Source organism: Xiphophorus couchianus, chromosome 17 (genome assembly GCF_001444195.1).
Source record: "Xiphophorus couchianus chromosome 17, X_couchianus-1.0, whole genome shotgun sequence".
Lineage (NCBI taxonomy): Eukaryota > Metazoa > Chordata > Actinopteri > Cyprinodontiformes > Poeciliidae > Xiphophorus > Xiphophorus couchianus.
Genome location: NC_040244.1, coordinates 7,222,105 through 7,243,958, shown reverse-complemented (window position 1 = coordinate 7,243,958; position 21,854 = coordinate 7,222,105). Strand labels below are relative to the sequence as shown.

The following is a 21,854-nucleotide window of genomic DNA, read 5'->3' as shown; positions in this document are numbered from 1 at the left end:
TAAAGCTACAGAGGGACAGAACCGGTTGCTATTAACCCTTTCTTTGCTATCGCCCTTTCTTTGTGAGACTTTGGGAGGGGCAATCATTTTATGTAAATTTTGCTTTTAAACAAACAGTAACTCTGTGAAAACAGTGAGTTGTGTCAGAATTATGTTGCACAAACGTTTGGAGATCATGGCTGTAAAATTTTACATGCTTTATGTAGAAGACGTGATTATTTAAAGAGAATTTATGATTTTTAAAATCTTTTCTGATCAACCCTAGTTATGTTTTTAAAGACCTGCACTATTGGCTACCCATTACTGCAGGTCAAGGGTTAAATGAAAGGTCTGGGTTTGGACCTTATTGGTGTCTTTTGATTGTCCTCCAGGTTGAGAAACATCCGGTACACCTTCAACACCCTGCTGGTGGTCTTCATCTGGCGGGTGTTCATCGCCCGCTCCCAGATGGCCAGAAATATCTGGTACTTTGTGGTCAGCCTCTGTTTCAAGTTCCTCTCCTACTTCCGTGCTTCCAGCACCTTAACCAACTGAGTCTTCCTCACAGCCTTGAGCCGGAGACAGGCTGCCTTCGCCTTCAGCTGTCAGCGGTAAAACAACAACAAAAAAAAAAGTCACCTTAAACTCAGACGTTCCTGACGTGGACAAACGGGGCTCTCTACACGGACGTCTGCGGCTGACAGAAGGAAAATAACGAGGTCTATTTGCTATGTAGTTACTGGTTGAGTTGGGGAAACTTGACATTCCCGGTCAGAAAAACCCTGTCCTACAAAGAAAGTGTTGTCTTTATATTTTCTACCTAATGTTTCCTTCAAAGTGGCCAATTATATATGCAACGATACGCCTTCTGTGTGACTTCCCACTTCTTTCCCTGACTTCCTGCCTTGTCACAGCTCTGTTTTCCATACTTGAATTGCATCATTGCAGCAGAGGTGGACGAACTCTACGTAGTTATTTTTATTTTATTTTGTTTTATTCTCGAATATGTCTTGCATTATGTGCATCTACTGCCTTTTTAAGATGACAGTTCAGACGATTTGCCCACGCGACATCAGAACGCTGAGACAACTTAGGCTGGCTTCTGGCTAATTTACGACCGGGATGTCTTTGAATGCTCATCTACTTTGTTTGTACAGCTGTTTGTACTGAACTGGGTTTACTACTTTTACATCTTTATACTTGCACCAAAAAAGCAAGTCTGATTGTGTGTTAGACCTCAGCAGTGTGGTTTGTATAAATAATAGTACATCAGAGTGGAGTTTATTTATATAGTGTAGTACAAACTGTAGATGGTTCTTTAAAATGGTCCTAATCAGGGTTTTGAGAGGATAACCTCTAAAATTTTAAAATAAAGTGCAGTGGACCCCCGGTGTCCCGTTAAAAAACACCCAGCTACCGACTTTAACAGCTAAAAACACAAAATATATCTTAATTTGCATTGATATACACGGTGGAAACTGTTTTAGCATTACCGTAAAAGCTAACATCTACACTCTTCCATATCTCCACTCATGTCCGTTGGCGGCGCTGATCGGACAAACAAAATGGCGACATCTGAAGAGCGCCTGTTTGGTGATCAATGTTTTGCTTTACGATACAGAAGCTCAGTGACGGGAAGCTTAAAAAAATGGTGGTTGAAATGCAGAGTATTCAAATTTAGCAGAAAGAATGCACTATCTTGTTTGTTCTGGCTACAAACAGAATGCTAGCTAGCTAGCACAAGCTAGCACTGCGTTGTCTGGGTTAACCTTGCCAAGTTCCTGCTTGGCAATCAGTCTAGGTAAAAATATTGATTCATCGATGCTTTGCAGTTCATTTTTCCAATTAAATATAATTTTGGAAAAGCCTGTGAATCAATTGGATATAAACAACGTCAACATTTAGTGACAACAATGTCACTAAATCAGCTCAGTGTCGTAATAAACAATTCTTCATCTTGAGTTTATTTCCAAATATTGGTCGGCCTTAAATTGTACGTATTAAATAACCTAAATCAGCCAATCACAAACTATATCAGCTGTTCAGACGCACAGATGTTTCCCCCGAAACACAGCTCACCACTCCTGTTCGTCTGAAGCTAAAATGGCCGCTGATCTAATTACGTCATTTCTGTGCCATCAGCACCAATGAAAACTGGTGGCGCTCCTATATTAGCTGCTTCACAAACGACACCATTTGCACTCCATCGAGGTATTTTAGGGGCATTTTCTTTCAAACGAATTAGATTTACTTGGAAGATTCGAGAAGATTCATGTTCCGAAGAAAAATCTACGAAAACCGAATTGCGAGCAAGCGGAGGTCCACTGCACTGGAGATGAATGAAGAATTATGATGCATCTAATGCTAAAGAACTCAAAGCAGTTTTAAAAAGTATTTGTCCAATATCAATCGTATAATTTATTGGGGTGTGGGAAGTGTTAAGTGAACGTGTCGGAGTGAAATCAATTAGCAACAGTTGTGTTTCTCTGAAAAAATACACTTTGAAGGAGTCCGAGTACACAACCATGAGGGGCGCCACATCTGACAGAATGGAGAATCGCTGCTAATTAAGGTTGGCGTGGTTGGTATCCAGTTTTATAAGAAGAAAACTTTAGCTTACCAAAAACTTGTATTTGTTGAATCATTGCTGTATTCACAGGACCACAGAGCTTCCCTCTAACTACAAGAAGTATTTAACGTAAAGTCTGAGGAGAACTGGGTGGGCGGTGTTGTCTACTTTCAAACTGAATGAGATTTTATGGGAGAAAAAGGGAAGAAACTAAATGTTTATGCAAAACTCTGGTTTTGTTGTGTGTCTGCGTCGTTTTGTGCTTGGACTGCGAGATGAATCGGTTTTGTCAGGTTGTCCCCAAAGAGCTACAGGGCTATCTTCATGCTGTCATCCATGTTTGTCCGTTTGGTAACAGCACTGTCTTTGTTCACTCAAAATGCGACGCTGGCACAAATGGCAACACATAACCGAGAACATCTTATTCTCACTGGTGTCATTTTTGCAAATTGTGTGACCACCTGTGTTCCCCGCTCTTACGAGATTCAGTCTGCTTGGCAAAACTGAAATAAAGAGGATAAAAAGCGCATCTGTGCTGCTGTCTGTTTCACAAAGGTGGATTTTGTTTCTTTTTCAGATATCCTCCTGCTGGTTGGTACTTTACGTTTTAAGGGATTATTTTTTTAAAAACGATAGATTTTCTTTGTTTGCATTCTTTTAATCTATTAAATAACAAATCATAAGACATCATTTTAAGCAATTAAAACTCAAATTTACAGCCACTAATAATACTATTAATGCAGTTACCGGGGGAATATTTAACCTACAGTGCAATGAAGGAGATGAATTTTACTGAAATAAACATCTTCCAGAGATGATCGTCTTTAGATCACAGTGAGACTAGAGCGGAGCGTTTCCCACCAGTAGAGGAGTTTGGTGATTGTTCCGGTTATTCAGCTGCAGCTCCTGCAACAGATTCAGTGTTTAAAGCATTTAAACGCTTCCATCGATGGGTGTGTTTATGTCCAGAGCCGAATCCACCGGACTCACCTGTCTGGGTCTGTAGGCGCCGAGTCTAAAGCGACAGCAGACGATGTCCAAGCAGAACCCGACCAGGCTGTGAAGCATGCCTTCAAGCAGGAAGACGGTTTTAAATATAACGGAGTATTTTTAACATGCATGCAGGAATTGTGGGTGATTATTCAAATACTGATGAGTTTGGTGGCAGCTAGAACATTAAATGGTTTTGATTTGATTGGATGCTAAAGGAAACATGGAACCAGTGGTCCAAAAGTTCAGCCTGAGGAATTCAAGATAAATACAAATCAGCAATTCAGAAGTAACGTGAATTGTTCATGTTAAAACTTGATAAGTTCAATTCTGGAATAAATGTCAGGCAAATATAATAAAGATCAGACAGAAAACACGGATGGATGGATGAATGTTTGGTTGGATGGGTGGACAGATGGATGAACAAATGGATGTTTGGATGGATGATCAATGGACAAATGGATGGATGTTTGGATGGATGGACAGACAGACGCATGGAGGTCCTGCTGTGTGGCTGGACAGAGTGTGGTCCTCCCAGGCTGCCGTAGCTGGTAAACATGGCCGCCGACTCGCCTGTGGTGGAGAAGATTCCCCCGACGATGCCGCAGAGCCGCACCAGGAAGCGTCCCAGCGCCATGTGCTGCTCGCTCACCGTCACCATCAGGGAGCTGGTGTCGTACTTCACGAAGATCCCCGAGACGCCATGGCTGCCCGCCGCGTGGTTGATCACCCGCTCCTCACACACACACACACACACACACAAAGTTAGCACACCCGCTCAAGTTCACCTGAAGCAGTCGGGCCTGGCCACTCACTCGCTCCGTCACGGAGAACTGGTGTGTGTCTGCGGAGATCAGGTGTGTGTTCAGCTTGGTGGGAACCACTGTGATGAAGTACTGGTACATCTGGTTATCTGCAGACAGGAGAAAAACAGACACAAAACACTTTTTTACTTATTTAAATTAAAAACTGCATTTTACACTATAAAAACATAAAATCTTACCAAGTATTTTTGGTCTAGTTTCTATGGCAAATATCTTCATAAACTAGAAATAATACAAAACTAACTTACAACTAACTTTTCAGCAAGATATAGGAGCTTCTTTTAAGTAAATAATTCCTTAATATTTATTTTGAAATACTTCCACTGGTTGATCGTCACTTTTAACAAGATATTTTCCCCAGGCTATAAGTGAAAAGTTTTTAATTTTAGTAGGTCTTGAATATTGATGAAAAGTAACAGTTTCATTGGCAGATTTTTTTCACTTATGGAAAAAATTTTGTCTTATCTCTGAAAATATTTGTAAGAGTAACTTGTACTTTTTATCAACATCCAAAAATTATTAACCTAAAATAAGCTCCAATATAAGTTACATGCAAGTTACTTTTGTATTATTTCACTTGTACCAAGATATTTACACTAGAAACTAGACCAAAAATCTTAATATTTTACTTTTGCAGTATATGGATTTTTGTACTTCCACTTGGGTCTTGGAAAAAGAAAAAAAAACTTTATATATTTTGGTGTCTGAAAAATTTCAAAAACATCCCGAATGTTGATTCATAAATGAGAAGAAACTGACACTGACCTAGTAACCCCAGGGAAGCCTACCCTGTTACCTAGCAACCATGGTAGAGTTCCACCCGTTACCTAGCAACCCAAACCGAGTTCCAGCACGCTTGCTCAAAATAGGCAGAACTGACGAGAATAATTTTGTACAAAAAAGGTATACTGCACAGACGTCTTGTCATCTGTTCGGTTGATAAGACAAAAGGTGCCATGTTGTCTTTTAGATTGAATAAACTTACTGTTGTAGGTGATTTTCTCGGTGCCGTCCAGAGGATTGATTATGCCTGGAACCTCTTCGCCGAAAGATAAATGGTCAATTCGATGGGAGAAGTTGTATGCTACGGAGAGACGAGGAGACAAAAGTTGATCTCTGTTAGTAAACTGCAAAAAGACAAAGTTTTCAGTGCAAATATCTCACTACACTTAAAATGAAGCAAGAATAGCTTAGAAGTAACTTTTTAGCAATTTATGGGAGCTTGTTTTAAGTCAATTATTTCTTAGTACTGATTTTTAAAAAGTGCTAGTTGGAAGTGAAATAAACCTGCCAGTGGAACAAGACATATTAAATTACAATATGGGGAAAATGCCCTGTTCCACTGGCAGATTATTAAAAATATTTTCTGTCATTTCTAAAGTTTTTCATTAAAAAAAAAAAATCCATTAAAATTGGACCTGGTAGAGAGGACAATTCTTACCCTCATGACTCACAAAAGCAGCGATGTGAGCATGGCCCTGCGGATGGTGAATCGGCCTAAAAAATACAAAACGTTAGTCAGGAGATTAACCTGACGTGTGTTTTTCTAACATTTTTGGAAATATATCAATTTAAACAGTACAAAAAAGTCAAGGTAATGTAAATCTAACTAAATGTTTTCCTTACAATGTAATAAATAAATAAACCGTGCAAAGTGAAAACACACCAGTAAATCCACCCGAGAATTAAGAAAGAATACAACTAAGTTTTTTTTGTTTCTAGTGTAAATATGTTACTGCACTGAAAACAAAAAAAACCTAATTTATAGATAACTTTTCACCAAGATGTATGAGCTTGTTTTAGGTTAATAATTATTGAATATTGATAAAAACTATGAGTCATATTGGCATAAGAGATTTGACAGTGTAACTAGTATTTTTATTAGTATTCAATAATTATTTACTTAAAAAAAGCTCATGTCTTGGTGAAAAGTTTTTGTCTTAGTTCAACTGAACTAAAATATTTCCACAAGAAACTAACAAAATACTTAAGATTTTATGTTTCTACAGTGTAAAGTTTTCCAGTACTCCCATTTGCGTTTCTACTGCTTCTAAAAATGGCCCAAAAAATAAGTTTTTGGCAAGTTTAGAATTTTTGGTGTCAGAAAATTTTCAAAAACCTCCCGAACTTTGAGTCATAAATCAGTAGCCTGTTTACTAGCACCCCAAGTAGAACTCAGCCCGTTGCCTAGCAACCCTAGCAGAGTCCCAACACATTTGCTCAGCCAGTTATTAGTAAGTTAATTCTGTCTTCTTTCATCTCACCTTAAAAATGCTAAAACCAGCTACCAGGGTGTTTAATATTTATACACTTCTGTACATTTTTGTTGTTAAAATGGACCAAAATCATTTTCTTTTCCAAAGATGACATTACAAATATCAAACAAATTGATATCTAAACATTATTTTCTGCATATTTCCTTACTTCCCTACTGTGATGTGTAGGTTTCCTGCCACCTTATTGACGTAAGCGTGTCCGTGAATCCTGCAGCCGTTGAGTGGCTCGTTGGGAGCGTCCTCCCTGAAACCCAGACCACACGTCAAACGCTTTCGCTGAGTCGTGCGTTACCAGCTGCCTGGTCTGAATGGAGACGAACCGAGGCGGCAGAGCGGTGGGCGCTCCCTTCAGCAGCGTTTTGTACAGAACCTCCTGCACAGCGTGCTCCTCCCTCAGCCTGCTCTGAAGGAGATGCAGCGTCCTGAAGGACAACAACAAGCAGAAAAACTGACATAAATTACCATCTAATCCTTAAAACATAACGCTGAACACTGACATTAAACTTCTCTTACCTTTGCCACAGCCTCTGTTGTGGGGATAATTCAAAAATAACCTGATTAAAAGCACAAAGATGAGGTGAGCAAAACATTTTAATGATTTCTTTCATCCACTCAATTTTCTGCCTGATCTAAGGAGCTGGAGCTGAAATTTTAACTTTTTGGTCAAAAATAATAAAAACATGTTTAAATACAGCGATATTTAAACAAACTGCATGTTTAAATCTAGGAAGGGATATTATTGTCACTTGGAGGAACTGAATGTGTGTAACTGGATGTTTTCTGGTGGATTTGTTTTTGTATTACAACAGGATAAAGTCAAAAATGAATTGTAAGGAAAACGTAAATATTTTATTCAGTGACTAAAGTTGAATTATTAATAATAAAGTGGAAATAATGTCTTGAGGAAAATGTTGACTGCGGAAACGATGTTTCTAAGCTAAAAGAAAAAAATCTTTTTTTTATTCTAAAGTATGAAGTTGCTTTGTTTACACAATTCATGGTTTTTACAGTCAGGTAATTTTGACTTATTTTGTTTTCATTTAGTTTTTATCTTAAATATATAAGCAACAACAACTAAAAAAACTTCACCCATTTTTTTCACAAAGTGACAAATTTCTTTCTTTTTTTATATTCTAAAGGTCTTGCTATATCGAGTTGCTTTTTTCCATGTTAATTATTGTTGCTAATGTGTTGCCATATAATTAATTTCCTTTTCTTCCTTAGTTTGTTTCATCAATATTTGAATTAAATTTCTTGGATTGTTGTCAGGTTTTTTTTCTCTTTGATTCCTTGAGTCTTAGTTCAGATTCCTTTGGGTTAATTGGTTTCCTCGTTAAGTTTTCCTGCTACTCTCCATCCCACAGCTGTTCCATGTCTCCTTTAATTAGCTCATCTGGTTCTTTACAACCTGATCCAGTATTTAAGCTCCTGATTTCTAATTTTTTTCCTTGTTTATTTTGAATTTAAGTTTAATTTTCCCTGGAAAAACAGAGATTGGTATAAGTCAGGAGTGTCCAAAGTGAGGCCCATGGGCCATTTGTGGCCCTTGAAATGATTTTTTTTTTTGGCCCATGACCACAAGTAAAGAATAGCAAAACTGAAAACAATTGATTTCAACAGTCTAATACCCTTTTCTTATTTTTGATTTATAGATTTTAATAAAAATGTTGTTTATTGACAACCAAACAGGTGAACTCACAGGTTCGTACTGCAGGCCGTTGGATGTGATCATTGTTTCTGCCAGATCCAAAATGTCTGCTCCCACATCTGCAATAAAAACAGAAATAAATCCTGAGTTAACACATTTAAACACATTTAAACAGTGTAATGAAGAACGTCAGCTACTCACGCTGGCATTTCATTGCTACTGTGACGTCCACGTTTATTCTTAGCTTACTGCGGTCAAGAAAAAGACGTATTTAGCTTTATATCGCTCGGTTTAACATTTTTTATGTTAAAAATCTTAAAAGTTGACAATACATTTGAAAATTTGACATTGTGTTATTGACTAGGCTATTTACAATACTGAAACACCAATGATAGTCTTTAAAAAAGGCAAACAAAATGAAATATGATTAAAATATATATATATATATTACCTAAGGTGGACGATCTATAATTCTGCTTTTATTTTTAATTATGTCACTGGTGGTCCTCCATTAAAAAAGTAAAACAAATATAATTCCTTGGAGACATGTTTTAGAAAAATATGCAGAGAAGATTCTGCTGCTTTGGTTCTTATTATGCTTTAAGTATAACAAAGATATTTTAAAAAAGCTTTTGCTTCTAAGTACTTTGTTTCTGTCAACACTTTGTGATTTTCTGATTGACAAGTACTTAAATATTGTTTATTTCTGTACCGTTTTGTCTTGTATTTTTTTTCACCAATGTTTCAGCTTTTTGTTTTCTTTGGAAAGGCTGAAATTGACTGAAAAATACATAAATAAACTTTATTTTTCTGCCAGGCTTAACTTCCTAAACATGGCGGAGGAGTAAGATAAGCCTGGTGGCCCGCCAGACTTATAACACTTTGGGAGAAATCCTGTATTGTAGCAAATCTCAATGCAGCGAGCTAACGTATCGATAAATGCTAACCTGGAAAAATCTTTGTCAACTTCATAATCATACTTCATCCAAGTGTCTCGGTACACAAAGAACTCCAAGATGGCCAGAACCGCAATGGCGCTGAACGCTATGATAGACACTGCGGAGGAGACAGATGGAGTGGTTACTCTTGGTTTGTGTTTCTGGTGCCGGTTCTGTTTGGTTTCAGGGTTCTGGTCCCACCTGTACCCCCGGATGCAGACGTTTCCATGTAGCTGTCGGCCACTTTGGGGAAGGCGTCCAGCTCCTTCACCAGACTCAGGGCTTTCCTTCTGGACAGACGCCTCATCTTAGCGGTCAGGACGGCTTTCCAAATCCTCCAAACACAAAATATTTTTAAAACTAATCTACATCGTCATTTAAAGCTGCAGTCTGTAACTTTTATAAGAATATTTTGCTACATATTATTTGAAACTGTCAGTATGTCGTGACAATACATGGGACAGATAAAATGCAATAAAATCGCCTGCTCAAAGTGACAATGCAAAACAACCAATCAGATCCAAGAGGCGGGTCTTAGTGCTGTCAATCACTTTCTCTGCTACCCTGTAGTTAGCAGAGCCTGTTGTGAATGCTAAGACTAGTTAGCATAACCACAACTGAGAGTAAATAAACCGGTTTCCTGTAACTGTAAATCCTTTCTCCGCTATTAGCACATTTAGCAGAGCGTACATGAGGATGATTGTGAGCACTGGCTCTGATTGGTTATTTTTGGTCAGTAGCAGTGCATTTTTAGCAATAGTAGCTCTGGGAGAAAGTGGAAGATATTGACCTTATCACAGATTATTTTTGTATATTATTAATATGAATAATATATCATTTATTTTTTATTAGTTTACATTGTTTAATTTAATTGATTTGTAATACATTTTATTAAATAACTGTTGCACTTTTTATATTAATATGTACATTATTTCTGTACTTATTCTCATTTATGGCAGTCTTTTACCTCCTTAAAAACTTAAGCAAAGTTGGGGGGGGGAAATTCTATATTCTGACATTTTTCTATTTCAAATACCTTTTACTCACACTTCTGCAGACTAAATGCAACATATTAAAATAATTTTAGCAAACATTTGGTGGAATATTTATTTCGCGTACATATGTTTTATTTTAGTACTTTATTTAAAAATAATAATTAAAAAAATTAATTATTCCACCAGTAAGAGTAATCAACCGAGGTTTTATGAAGCTATTAATAAAAAATACTTCATTTGTTTATAGAGTCTCAATTAATAATAGTTATTAAACATTAATTATACCATTTTTAATTGTGTCTGGACGTCATAATGACAGGAAGACGACAAAAAAATTACAAATAAAAGCTAAAATTGCTGGTTTGTTAAAGGAGCAGACTAATATTCAGGGTGGAGATGTACATAAAAGTGACCGTTAACGGTCCTTTTCACACGTAAACGGCCTTCGCTGATGTGACGTCGCTGTTTTTTTAATCATCTTACCTGTTTTGTCATCCGGTCGGTCGTAAAATCAGCCCTCGGTTTCCGTGGCGACCAGCAGGGTTACAGTTGAAACGACATGTGGTTGTTTTAAACGTAACATATCGAATGATGCTAAACCGCGAGAGGCTGGTCACCTTCGTCTGTTACACAGTTACGTGATGACGTAAACTGGTGCTGCGTAGAGCGTGCTCGGACTTGTAAACAGTAGTATACAATATCACCAGCAGAGGGCGCCTAAACACCAAAATCTATAATATTTTTTAGTTTGTGAAACAAAAAATTTTGTTTTTGAATTTTTATATATATATATATATATATATGACATGCTTATAAAAATTATAATATTAGACAAATAGGACCTAAATAAATCCAAACAGTAGATAATTTGATTTGTTAAAGGGGAAGGGAAAAAATCTAAATCTTTACTTTTTGTCTATTTTCTAGTCCAAATACCTTAGTTACGACAGAGTAAATAACAAAAAAAATGTAAAAAATTAATTACGAGAATAAAGTTATAAAATTCCCAGAATAAAGTCAAAGCACTACGATGATAAAGTGGTAATAATATGATAATAAAGTCTTACATTTCCACAATAAAGTTGTAATATTATGACTTCATTCTCATAAGTACTAGTTATAGTGAAATATTCTGCCAATGGAACTAATATTATAACTTACAAATAAGGAAAATGTGGTATTAAATTAAATAATATGCCAATAATATTTTTCAAAATCAAAATTAACAAATTATTGACTTAAAACGCCCAATGAGGTACTGCAAACAAAAGACGTTTTTATTTTATAAGACACTGTGCAAAAATACAAAATCTTACTAAGTATTTTTTGGAGCTTTTACTGGTGCAAATATCTTATGAGACTTTAAAAACAACTAAACTAATTTACAAGATTTTTTAGCAACAGATAGGAGGTTGTTTAAAGTCAACAGTTTCTATAGATTTTTAAACACATATTAGTTCCACTGACAGATTATTTCACTTATAACTTGCACTTCAATATTAAGGAATTATTGCTCCTGTATCTTGCTAAAAAAAAATCTACTTGCAAGTTAGTTTTGTTTCTTTTCAAGTGTGGCAAGATACTTGCACCAGAAATAGACCAAAAATACTTTGTTTTTGCAGTGTGTTAACTGATTTAATGCTATTTCCCGAATCCAAACTTATATTATATTTTCTTTGCCGTTCACAGTATGAGTGTGTTGCACTTTGTTCCTTCAAAACATTGTCAAATCAGTTCAAATTAACTGATATCTACTTCCGCTAAGTGCAGCCGACTGCTAGCAGCTCTGAGAACTGTTTGCATCCATAAAGTCAACAAACTGCAGATGAGTCTGCATGCATCTTCAGTGGACGCAGTGGAGCTGCGATGCAGAAGCAGCACAGATGGATGTGAGGGGGGATGGGTGCTGTCAGCTCTCGGATCAGGCTGTGGGTCGGTGGTCCCATTGCTATTCAGCACGCAGGCACGTAGGGCATGTCAGACATCCTCCGCTGAGACACGCTGAGCGTCTGCGTTGTGTTTTGATTTTTTTTTCTTTTTTTTTTTTTAAGCTCCTTTGAGCTGCTCAGGCTGAAAATGGATCCTGTTATGTGTGCAGCCATGCAAATATTCAGCGCTGGAATGAGTCAGAGAAACAGCTTTTGTTTGCTTGGCGAGATAACTGCATGTTTATAGGTTACTGATAAATAACTGCTGATTATGCATAATGGGATTCAGTTATATTTTATTCTAATAAGCCTAATTGATTATGGGTCTACATTATTTAGATTAACTTCTAATTGTATTTAAAATTTACATTTTATTGACAGGTGAATTATGCATTTGGATTCGGACACCTAAATCAAGTGACATAAACTGATTAATTAAATTTAATGTAATCTATTTCTTAATATGCCTGAGGTTTTTTTTTTAATTAATAAATTTTTTTATTATTATTTTTAATTTTATTTTTATTTTACAAGTAACTGAGTTAATAAAAATGTTTATGTTATCGATAGGTAAATTATGAACATTTGTATTCAGGTTTCTAAATAAAATGAATTAATCTGATTAATTAATTTTATTTTTATTTTTTATTTTAATACACCCAGCTGAGTAATTGAGTTAATAAAATTAGAATTTTATCGATAGTTAATTTATGCACATTTGGATTTCAGTACCTAAATAAAGTGAGATAACCAGATTAATTTAATTACATTTATTTTTATTTTATTTCAATAAACCTAAGTGAGTACCTGCGTCAATAAAATTAAAATGCTATTGCTAGGTAAATTATGAACATTTGAATTCAGGCACCTAAATAAAGTGACATATTATTATAGTTCTAATTTGATTAAATTACATTTATTTTTATTTTATTGTACCTAACTGAATATGAAGCTGAATGATTCTGACTAACTAATTTTATTTTCAACATTTTAAAACGTTTTGTTATAAAGAAGATATGATTTTATAGGAATAAAAGACAATAAATAATGAAAAATATATGCACATTGACTCAATACACAAAAATCTACACTAAGTTATACAACATTGAACTAAAACTCGACAAAAATTCACAATGAGATTTGGGTTTTGTTTTACATTTCTCTGTCCTGGGGCTCACTAATCCCTGCTTGTACTATACAATATTATATAAGGCTGATAGTCATGATTTTACTTTTCAATATTTAGTAAAAAAAAATAAATACATAATTCAGGAAAATAAACCTCAGTTTGTTCTTGAGAAGAAAAATCATGACACAGTTTTATTATGTCATCCCTTTCTTTTTGGAAAAACCTATTGTTTGTGTGCCTACACAGACAGATGGAAATGAATAATTTGGAAACTGACGTCAGAGATGGGCTTCAATAGAACGGAGGATCTCGTAACGGGTCGGGATTATGGCAAGACAATATATTATACAATAATTAATGGGGGAGGGGGGGCTAATGACGTCACAAGATCTTTTTTTTCCCCCCACAAGTCTGTTGATTACATTGACTTAAAACATTTATTAGTAGGTTAGGAGACACACCTACAATATATATTTTAGTGAGACAAACGGTATTATTCTGATGTTATTTTCCATCTACTGAGCCTGTTTTTCCATTTGGAGGTTAAGAAGATACAGTAAATGGTAAATATAGATATACCTTTGGTAGTTTTATTAGCTTTGCGTTGAAAACATATACATTAGGCAAATGTTTCTACCTACATTTGTAATTTTTACATTTTGCTCATAAGTTTGTTTATTTTTATATTTGTCTCACGATTTGGAAATATTAAATCAAATGTTCAGATCAGATATTCGGTGCTTTTACAGGATGTTAAAGAAGTACTACTTTAAATTTATTAAAATTTTTGGACACGCTACCCGCCTCAGATTATATGTTACAACGCTCTGCCATACAGCTCTGTCCTCGGCTTCATCCGGATGCCCCGTTATCACCTCGGGTGTTTCCGGATGTTTAAATTCTCACCTCGGGTGTTTCCGGACTGTGGGTTAAATCCCCGCCCGCTTCATTCCTGCGTTGTTTGGGGACAGTAGGAAGATGGCGGCGGCCCCGCTGTACTGTGTCTGCCGGCAGCCCTACGATGTGAGCCGGTTTATGATCGAATGCGACATCTGTAAGGACTGGTTTCACGGCAGGTAGGTTGTTTGGGATGTCTTTAACGGACGCGGCTCGGTGAAGGCGACAAACACTGGTTGTTTAGTTAGTAAAGCCGACGGTTTCTCCGAGCGGTGTTGACTGGTGGCTAAGTTAGCTTGCTAACACTAGCGGTGGGCGACGGGGTTTTTAAATCGTCTATTGACGCGACTTGACGAGCGAAAGTGGGGCTGCGATGTCTTCCACATCGTTTTGAGCTTAAATAGGTTTTCTGCTGGACACATTAAATCACCCGACGTGAACCTGGGGGTCTTAAATCCCCCTCGCAGTTGACGTTATCGAGTTAAATACTTATTTTGAGTGTGAATGTTGGAAGGAGACAGCGCTGTGTCAGTCAGCCCGAGATCAAAAGCTTAGTTCAGTGATCGGAACATACAAAGCCTGCATGTTTTCTCTTCATAACAATATTACAATTCACTGAGATTTATAGGATACAGTGTTAGAAAACTCACTGCGTAGCTTCAGTCTGTGTGACCTGATTGTGAAACGTGAACTCAACCTTTAGAGTTTACTTTAAACTTAATTAGATTCACCTCACTCCGTAGTTTGTGTTTGTTTGGAAACACTCTGTAGGGTTTTTGTTTACTTTACAAACACTTCTAGAGTTGTTTTTATTTTCAACAAAAAATACATATTTTCACATAAGGTTTTTAACTAATTTGTTAGAGCCCAACGGGCTTGTTATGATTGGGCTTTTTGATTGACAGCTGGAGAAATTTAAATCCCTCTCTTTCAAGCGGAGGAGCCACATGGCAGGAGCCCCCTAGCGGCTGACAGCGGGATAATTTAAAGGAACCAAAGCATGTAGTTGTCCTCAGGTTACTTCTTTGTCCTACTTTCCACTTTCCTTTTTGATTTACTGTTCTCATTATGATCTCAAGTGAGTTACTGTTGCGTGAGATTGTCATATGATTCATATCGTGTGGGTGTTTGTTGCATGAATTTATTGTTGTGTAATATGACCCAATCAGCTGCACGCTTGGTATCCAACATTTTACAAGTTAGTCTGATACCATGAGCAACTTTGGAGGTTTAAAATGTAACATTTTATGGCATAAGAAGACGTATTTGCTTGCTTAGTTGTACAGGATGTTTGGCTGCAGCTAACAATTATTTTAGTAATTGGTTATTCAAATGATTAATTGATTAGTCGGATAAAAAACTGGCGCATTCTGCAGATTTTTCAGGTAATTATGTGAGCTTATTTCATACGATATTAAAAATACGTAAGAAAATAAACATTTTATTGCCTAAAATGCAATAAGTGAATGCTTGATAATTTGTAGATTGACTAATTTTTGATTCATAATTGGATTACAAAAGATGCTTAATGGGAGATTTTTGTTTTTGTCAGGTGAAGCTAAACTATGCCACTCTATTAGTTCTGGGTAGAACATATTTTTTTAATCTTAAATGGAAAATTAATATTTTTTATAAAGTTTTGCTTAATTACTGCTCTCAGTGTGATGTTCTTTCACAAGTACTAAGTTAGTTGGTGATTATTTAAGTAATCTATTAACCACTATTAACCATTTCAGCTTTAACAGGATGTAGATAAAAGTAGTAAATCAGGTTGAAGCAGTCTGTCTGATTTTCAGCAAGTCTTTTTTGTTTATTTGTATCGTCCAGTTAATAACTAATTGATTACTAAATTGTTTGACGATTATTTCAGTAAATCGATTAATCACGATTAATCGTTTCAGCTCTAACAGGGTGTAGTTAAAAGTAGTAGTCCAGGATGTAGTAGTTGTCCTTAATTATTCCTAACAGACCAGGGAGTTGGGTATCCCTGACAAACTCAGTTTTGCTTGGATCAGGGCTGTCGTCATAGATTTTATTCACTTTCTGCAGTCCTCACTTTTTATCTCCGTGGCCCAGAGGCTGACCTAGACCATGTATTGACTCAGCCTGTGTGGGTGCATCTCCACAGCAACTGTTTATGAATACAACAATCTGTTTCTGCTCATGCTGAAATGACGAAAGCCGTTGCGTAACCAACCATCGGGTGTCCTGCCAGAAAACTTGGCTGTCACAATTTGTGGCTCTCCAGAGCCAGAAAACACTCGCTGTGTGTGTCATGTGCCAACACGAAGGAAGGAACAAATGGTCCAGGTTCCCCCATTGATGACTAATGGACACAAACGCACAGGGCGCACCTCCAAAAGCGGCCGCTTTTTCCAACCTCTTTCCCACGAGCCTGGCCAGAAGGAAGGGGGATATTCTCTGGCAAGTCGATTGAGTGGAAATGAGAGGAACTCAGACTCCCAAATGCTCGTTTCTCCGCTTGTTGGCTTGGTTTGTGTTTGTGTGTGTGGGGGGAACGTTGTCTTTCTCCCTCGGTTGCCGAAGTGCTCCCTGTTTTCCATCGCCTGGGTCTTTTGGTATCCAAGTTCTGGGGTTTATCAGTGCCAGACGAGTGAACGGCAACGTCACCAGGCAACAGAGAAGTGTGTATTCACCTCGATGCACCCGTCTAGTATTTTCTCAGCACCAATATCTCTGGGTAGCTGCAAGTTTTGTTTGGAATTATTTCTATTTGCCATGAAACCTTAGGTTTTAGCAAGGAGATGGAAACAATTATTTGTTGAAGAAATGTTTTCCAGTAGCTCACCTTTTGACCCTTCTGCTGCTTCTCTGTGTGCTCTTGCAGTTACGACTGGTTGTATTGCTCTAAAAACCCATTTTTGTCTATTTATTTTCACATTTTGTCACCTTGCAAACCACAAACTTCAATGTGCTTACAGTGATTTTATCTCGTAGACCAACACCATGTAGTGCAAAGTAATAAAAAATACCTTCATAAATAATATGAAAAGTGCTGCAAGCATATTTCTTTAGCTCCTAAATAAAATCCAGTGCGACAACTTGCCTTCAAAAGTTACCTAAACAGTAGATATCCCTAGAGTTGTCATAAAGACGGCCATAATTTTAAACAAGAAGCTTTTCTTGGATGACTGCAGACCTACTGAGACATGTACATCCAATTAATCAGAGAAACAATGCAGAGATTTGCTTTTCTACAAATAGGAATGGGCAGAAATGTCAAAACCTTGGCAGGCAGCTGCAGCAAAACCTAATTTAAAGTATTTACTGTCCTGTAAAATCCCAATGAATACCATCGATGTTTGTGGATGTATTGTGATAGAGTGGAAAATTATGACCGCTTTGATTGGGTTTGAGGTTTTGAAAATGTTATTGTTTTGAAAATCTAGACTTTTAATTTTTATATCACTAATGCACTCCTTGGGTTTCCATTGCGATGGGTGATGTCGGCTCGCCAATGGCCGCCATTTTGCTTTTCAGATTTTACTTATTTGGACTTTGAAGTCAGGTCAACTCTACAGAATATTAGGGCCAATATTATGAGAATAAGGTCATAGTATTACAAGAATAAAGTTGTAATGTTACAGAAACAAAGTTGTAAAGTTACTGGGATAAAGTCGTAAGGTTATTGTAGTAAAGTGGTGAAGTTACCCGAGTAACGTCGTAATGTTTCCAGAATAGAGTCACTAAGTTGTAAAATTACCTGAATAAAGACGTACTTTTATGAAAACTCCAACACGTAAAATAACACAATTTAATGAAGAACGTTATCTCTTAAAGTTATACTTTGGTATATGTTTTATAGTTAATACTTAATACCTAATAGAAATTCGTAAACTTTTAACACATCGACAACAAATTGAGCAGCAAGACTTTGAAGCGAGTCCATTATGAAGAAAGAAACACTTCAAATCCTAATGACTCAAGAAGCTTTTCTCATTAAAGCAACTTTTTTCTCGTAATGTTAAGACGTTGTGGTAAAATTGCGTGTTTTGTAACAACATCCTCGTAATTAAACAAAACGCCTCGTAGTCTGGCCCTAATACTCCATCGTCCAACTCACTGAGGGTGGACTGAAATAAAAGCCACTCTGCAAATCCTCAGCAGGTCAAGTCAGATCCCAGTGTTGATTTCAGGCCCTCCCATTGTCTGATTTCCTGACGGTGGGGGTGACGATAGATCGGCAGTCCGTGATGGGACAGAGGGAGGTGATTGATGGGAGCTCTGGGGAGCCAAGTTCAATGGACGATCCGTCACTGTCCAACAGAGTGTGAGTGCACTAAAGAGAGACGGATTGCCTCAGCCGAGGGCCTTCTTCGTGTTTACCCAAAGTCTAAGTGGATGTATAGATGAAAGAAGAGATATTGCTGTCCCTGATGGAGATGTTCAGATCGTAGGTGTCTGATAAAGTTAAAAGAGTTCCTGTTTATATTCATTGGGAAGTTGAGTCTAGGAACCATGGAAACGGCATTCGGTTAAGCTTGATCGATGTTAATAGACTCAAAAGCTCACATATTGATTATTAGTCAACCAAAATTACGATGTCTGGGGATCCCTCAAAAGTCTTAAATTTGTGTATCTAAAGTTAAGGCATTAAAATACCTTAAATGAATTGGAAAACAATGAGTTGGCCTTAAATATCCAAATCCCACGGCTTAAATTTAGTGTTGTCTGGACTATTTATAATGCCATATTGTATGTAGTTTTCTGTTTTCTTGTGTTAGTATACCGTCGTGTGCAGACATCTTCACTGCATTCTGTGACTCAGGAGCTAGCAGCTAGTTGGCTTGTGCTAACTAGCTGCTAATGTATTCTTGCTAACTAAGACTCTAGCTATCCCAGATCTTAAATTTTGTTGTGGCAAGACTATTTAATTTCATATTCTATGTAATTTTCTATTTTTTTGTGGGACTTTGAGTCGCACACAGATATCTTCATTGCGATCTGTGAAAACAACATGGTTGCAACTACCCGTACCTAGCTGCTAATAGAGAAGCTGTAAAACAAGATGGCCGCACTTGGCGCATTGACATCTCTCTGAACAATGGCTGAGCAGTTTTATAGATTTTATTGATTAATCAAATTTTTGGATTCTGAATACTTAATTTTTGGAAAATTAAGTCCCACCAATCCAATCCTTGTTTTTTGGGCTTTTTTGTTTTGTTTTTTGGACTTTGAATTTAGGTCAATCCTACGACAAAATATTAAGGTTAGTCTAAGGTTGTTTTATTTTTTTTAACAAGAATAAAGTAATGAAGTTACAAGAATACAGTGGTAGTAATAGGACAGTAAAGTAGTACATTTAGGAGCATGAAGTAGTAATTTTATAAGAATGCCAACATGGAAAATAAATTAATAATCTCATTAAAACTTTTTTCTCAGATTTATAAGACGTCCTGGTAAAATTGCATCTTTATTCTGCTAGTGTTATTACTATATTCTCATAGTTAAACATAAATTATTGTAGCCTGGCCCTAATACTCTTTTGTCCAACTCCCTGAAGGGGTGACTGAAATAAAAGCTACTTTTTTTGAAAATATTTTGTCATTTATTTCTTAGGAAAAAATTGAATAAAAATCGGATCTGGTAGGAATAAAATTGGATATGTTATTTTTAAGCCATATCGTCCAGCCAGTGCAAATCCAGATTTTCCAAAAAATGTAATCTTCACAAACCAAAAAAAAAATTTTTGATTAATCGCCCATCATTATGTTAAATAGTTTGGAAACTAGTCGCTATTTATTTACTTACCATCTCATGTAAACAGGATTGTAAAAGCCACCAGACGAGTTTGTTTTTGGACTCAGGAGGGTTGAGTGTGTGGGACACGCCATGTCGAAGAAGTGTGTGAAAACAGAGCTGCAGTAGCCTTAAGGCCAATTAAGCTGTTAAGCTCCTCCTGGCTCCCCGATGCACTATAAACAACAAAGTGAGACTCTTTGCTCACTGCAGAGACTCCCCAACGCCGTCGAGTTTTTAAAAAACTTGACGTGTTCAAGAAGATCCATCTTGGAAGATCCAGGATGGATCTTTATTCATCTTGGGTGCTTATTGCTGTTAAAGTCCACAGTGCTTTGCAAACCCTTCATTCTGCTATTTTTCCAATTTTAGTTAGACTAAATACACAAAATAGTACACAATTGTAGCATAAGAGGAAAAATTTTTGCAACTAATAATTATTCTAATAATCAGTTAATTGCTAGAATAATTAATTAACCAAATAAAAAATGGCACATTCTGCTGGTTTTTCATAAAACATTTTATATATTCCTTTTTATGTAACAAAATAAACATTTTATTGCCTAAAATGCAACAGCATATCATTCCTTTAGTGAACATGTGATCATTTGTTGATTGATTGGTTAATTTTGGGTTAACTGGTTAATAATTGGATAGAAAAAGATGTTTTAATAGGAGATTTTGGCTTTTACAGAATTTGATTGAGATGAAGCTGAAACTATTGCATGTTAGGAGTTCTGGGTAGAATATATTTGCGAAGGCTTTTCTTTTGTATTCAATCCAAAATGTAAATTTTTTTGTACGGTTTTGTCTTAGTTACTGCTCTGAGTGTGTTGTTCTTTTTGCAAATGGCTTTTTTGAGTCTATGTGTACTCCAGTTAAGGATTTATCAATTACTAAATTAGTTGAGAATTATTCCACTAATCGATTAATCACAATTAATCTGATTAATCGTTTCACCCCAACAAAGATTACAAAAGCAAACCATGCTTTTAGGTTTTCTTGTGGTTTTCCCTGCTGAAGAAAAGCAACCCCACAGCATAATGCTGCCACCCCCATGTTTAATAATGGACAATATGTTTTAAATCTAATAATTTTTTATGTGGGCCACCTGATAGTCTGGTGGATTCAGTTCAATTGGGGACCAAAGTTGCAACGTAATTTACATTTTCAGCTGCTGCGGTTTGCTTTTACCTAACCCTTTGGAAAATGCTGTTCCCCTCCTCGCCTGTGGTGGTGCTGCACCACAGACTAGTGAAGGAAATGACACCAAAACCTCAAGACACTGAGTGCAACTTCATTCTTCACAAAATGTAAACACAAATGGAGTGGTGTCAGATTTTAGTGACTGTGGGATTTCTCTTTTGTTTTTGGTAACAAAACACTGTATTTACCCAGAATGCCTTGTACTGTCGTCCACTTCCTGCTTTCATTTAAACTGTATCAGATTTCACTTAAAGCAAACCAAAGCCGAGGTTTTCAGGCAGAAAAGTCCAAAAAAAAAACTAACTCTCTCTGGACTGTCTAGGTTAACAAGGTTTAATTTTAGCAGACTAAACAGGGCTGGTGTGAAATCACCCTTAAACGTTCTCTTTCCACAGCGTTTTCTCTTCCTCTTGCATGCCGAATTTACTCAGTAATGTTCTGTAACGAACCTCTTAGACATTAACAGAACTTGAGCTATGCAAGTTCTGTTCTCTATGTACGAATATTACATAAAATCCTTAAAGAAAACACAGAATTTTATATCTTAACGTGACTGAAAGTGAGACTTCCAGTGCTGTCTGTAGGTAGCAGCTTGCCAGGTGTGTTTAACTGCCCTCATCTCCTTTCCATCACCACCCATTAGGGCTGTGCCAGCTCCCTAATGTGGGCGTGTCGCCGTTCCATGCAGAGCGGTTATTTAGAGCTTAAAATAATG

The 21,854-nt window shown here is 36.7% G+C and overlaps 3 protein-coding genes across 7 annotated transcripts in view; 2 read left to right on the top strand and 1 right to left on the bottom strand.

The window, feature by feature from the left end:
* LOC114160656 (fatty acyl-CoA reductase 1) overlaps positions 1-612 on the top strand; it is a 49,435-nt gene extending 48,823 nt beyond the window's left edge. For both annotated transcript variants that reach the window (XM_028043335.1, XM_028043334.1), the window contains one exon: positions 372-612. In XM_028043335.1, coding sequence (XP_027899136.1) covers positions 372-534 — 163 coding nt within the window. In that variant the 3' untranslated portion in view covers positions 535-612. The remainder of the gene's footprint in view (positions 1-371) is intronic.
* LOC114160659 (endoplasmic reticulum-Golgi intermediate compartment protein 2-like) lies at positions 465-20,043 on the bottom strand. Of its 3 annotated transcripts, XR_003598825.1 has the most exons (15): positions 19,946-20,043; positions 9,426-9,559; positions 9,234-9,342; positions 8,488-8,534; positions 8,338-8,405; positions 7,152-7,192; positions 6,959-7,060; positions 6,787-6,882; positions 5,804-5,859; positions 5,348-5,446; positions 4,354-4,451; positions 4,112-4,274; positions 3,539-3,618; positions 3,316-3,454; positions 465-581 (listed from the first exon to the last, which is right to left on the bottom strand). XR_003598825.1 is itself a non-coding variant. In XM_028043338.1 (14 exons), the coding sequence occupies exons 1-14, from the start codon at positions 20,026-20,028 to the stop codon at positions 3,389-3,391; spliced, it is 1,242 nt and encodes a 413-aa protein (XP_027899139.1). In that variant the 5' UTR covers positions 20,029-20,043; the 3' UTR covers positions 715-3,388. The 3 variants fall into 3 exon arrangements, 2 of the variants coding, with proteins under 2 accessions (XP_027899139.1, XP_027899141.1); XM_028043338.1 differs by lacking the exon at positions 465-581 and having other exon boundaries at positions 715-3,454; XM_028043340.1 differs by lacking the exons at positions 465-581; positions 19,946-20,043 and adding an exon at positions 10,703-10,874 and having other exon boundaries at positions 1,685-3,454.
* kdm7aa (lysine (K)-specific demethylase 7Aa) overlaps positions 14,205-21,854 on the top strand; it is a 33,084-nt gene continuing 25,434 nt past the window's right edge. For both annotated transcript variants that reach the window (XR_003598824.1, XM_028043333.1), the window contains exon 1: positions 14,205-14,352. Coding sequence is in view for 1 of the 2 variants with exons in the window: in XM_028043333.1 (XP_027899134.1) it covers positions 14,255-14,352 (98 nt within the window). In the remaining variant the exon portion in view is untranslated. The remainder of the gene's footprint in view (positions 14,353-21,854) is intronic.

What these genes read in the sequence shown, in the direction of transcription:
- LOC114160659 (XM_028043338.1), bottom strand. Translation starts at nt 20,028, where the DNA reads ATGGCGTGTCCCACACACTCAACCCTCCTGAGTCCAAAAACAAACTCG. An exon ending in TGCTTTTGTGAGTCATGAGG is followed by an intron (nt 5,447 to 5,803) that starts GTAAGAATTGTC and finishes GTCTCTCCGTAG; the next exon opens with CATACAACTTCTCCCATCGA. An exon ending in GCGCCTACAGACCCAGACAG is followed by an intron (nt 3,455 to 3,538) that starts GTGAGTCCGGTG and finishes AATCTGTTGCAG; the next exon opens with GAGCTGCAGCTGAATAACCG.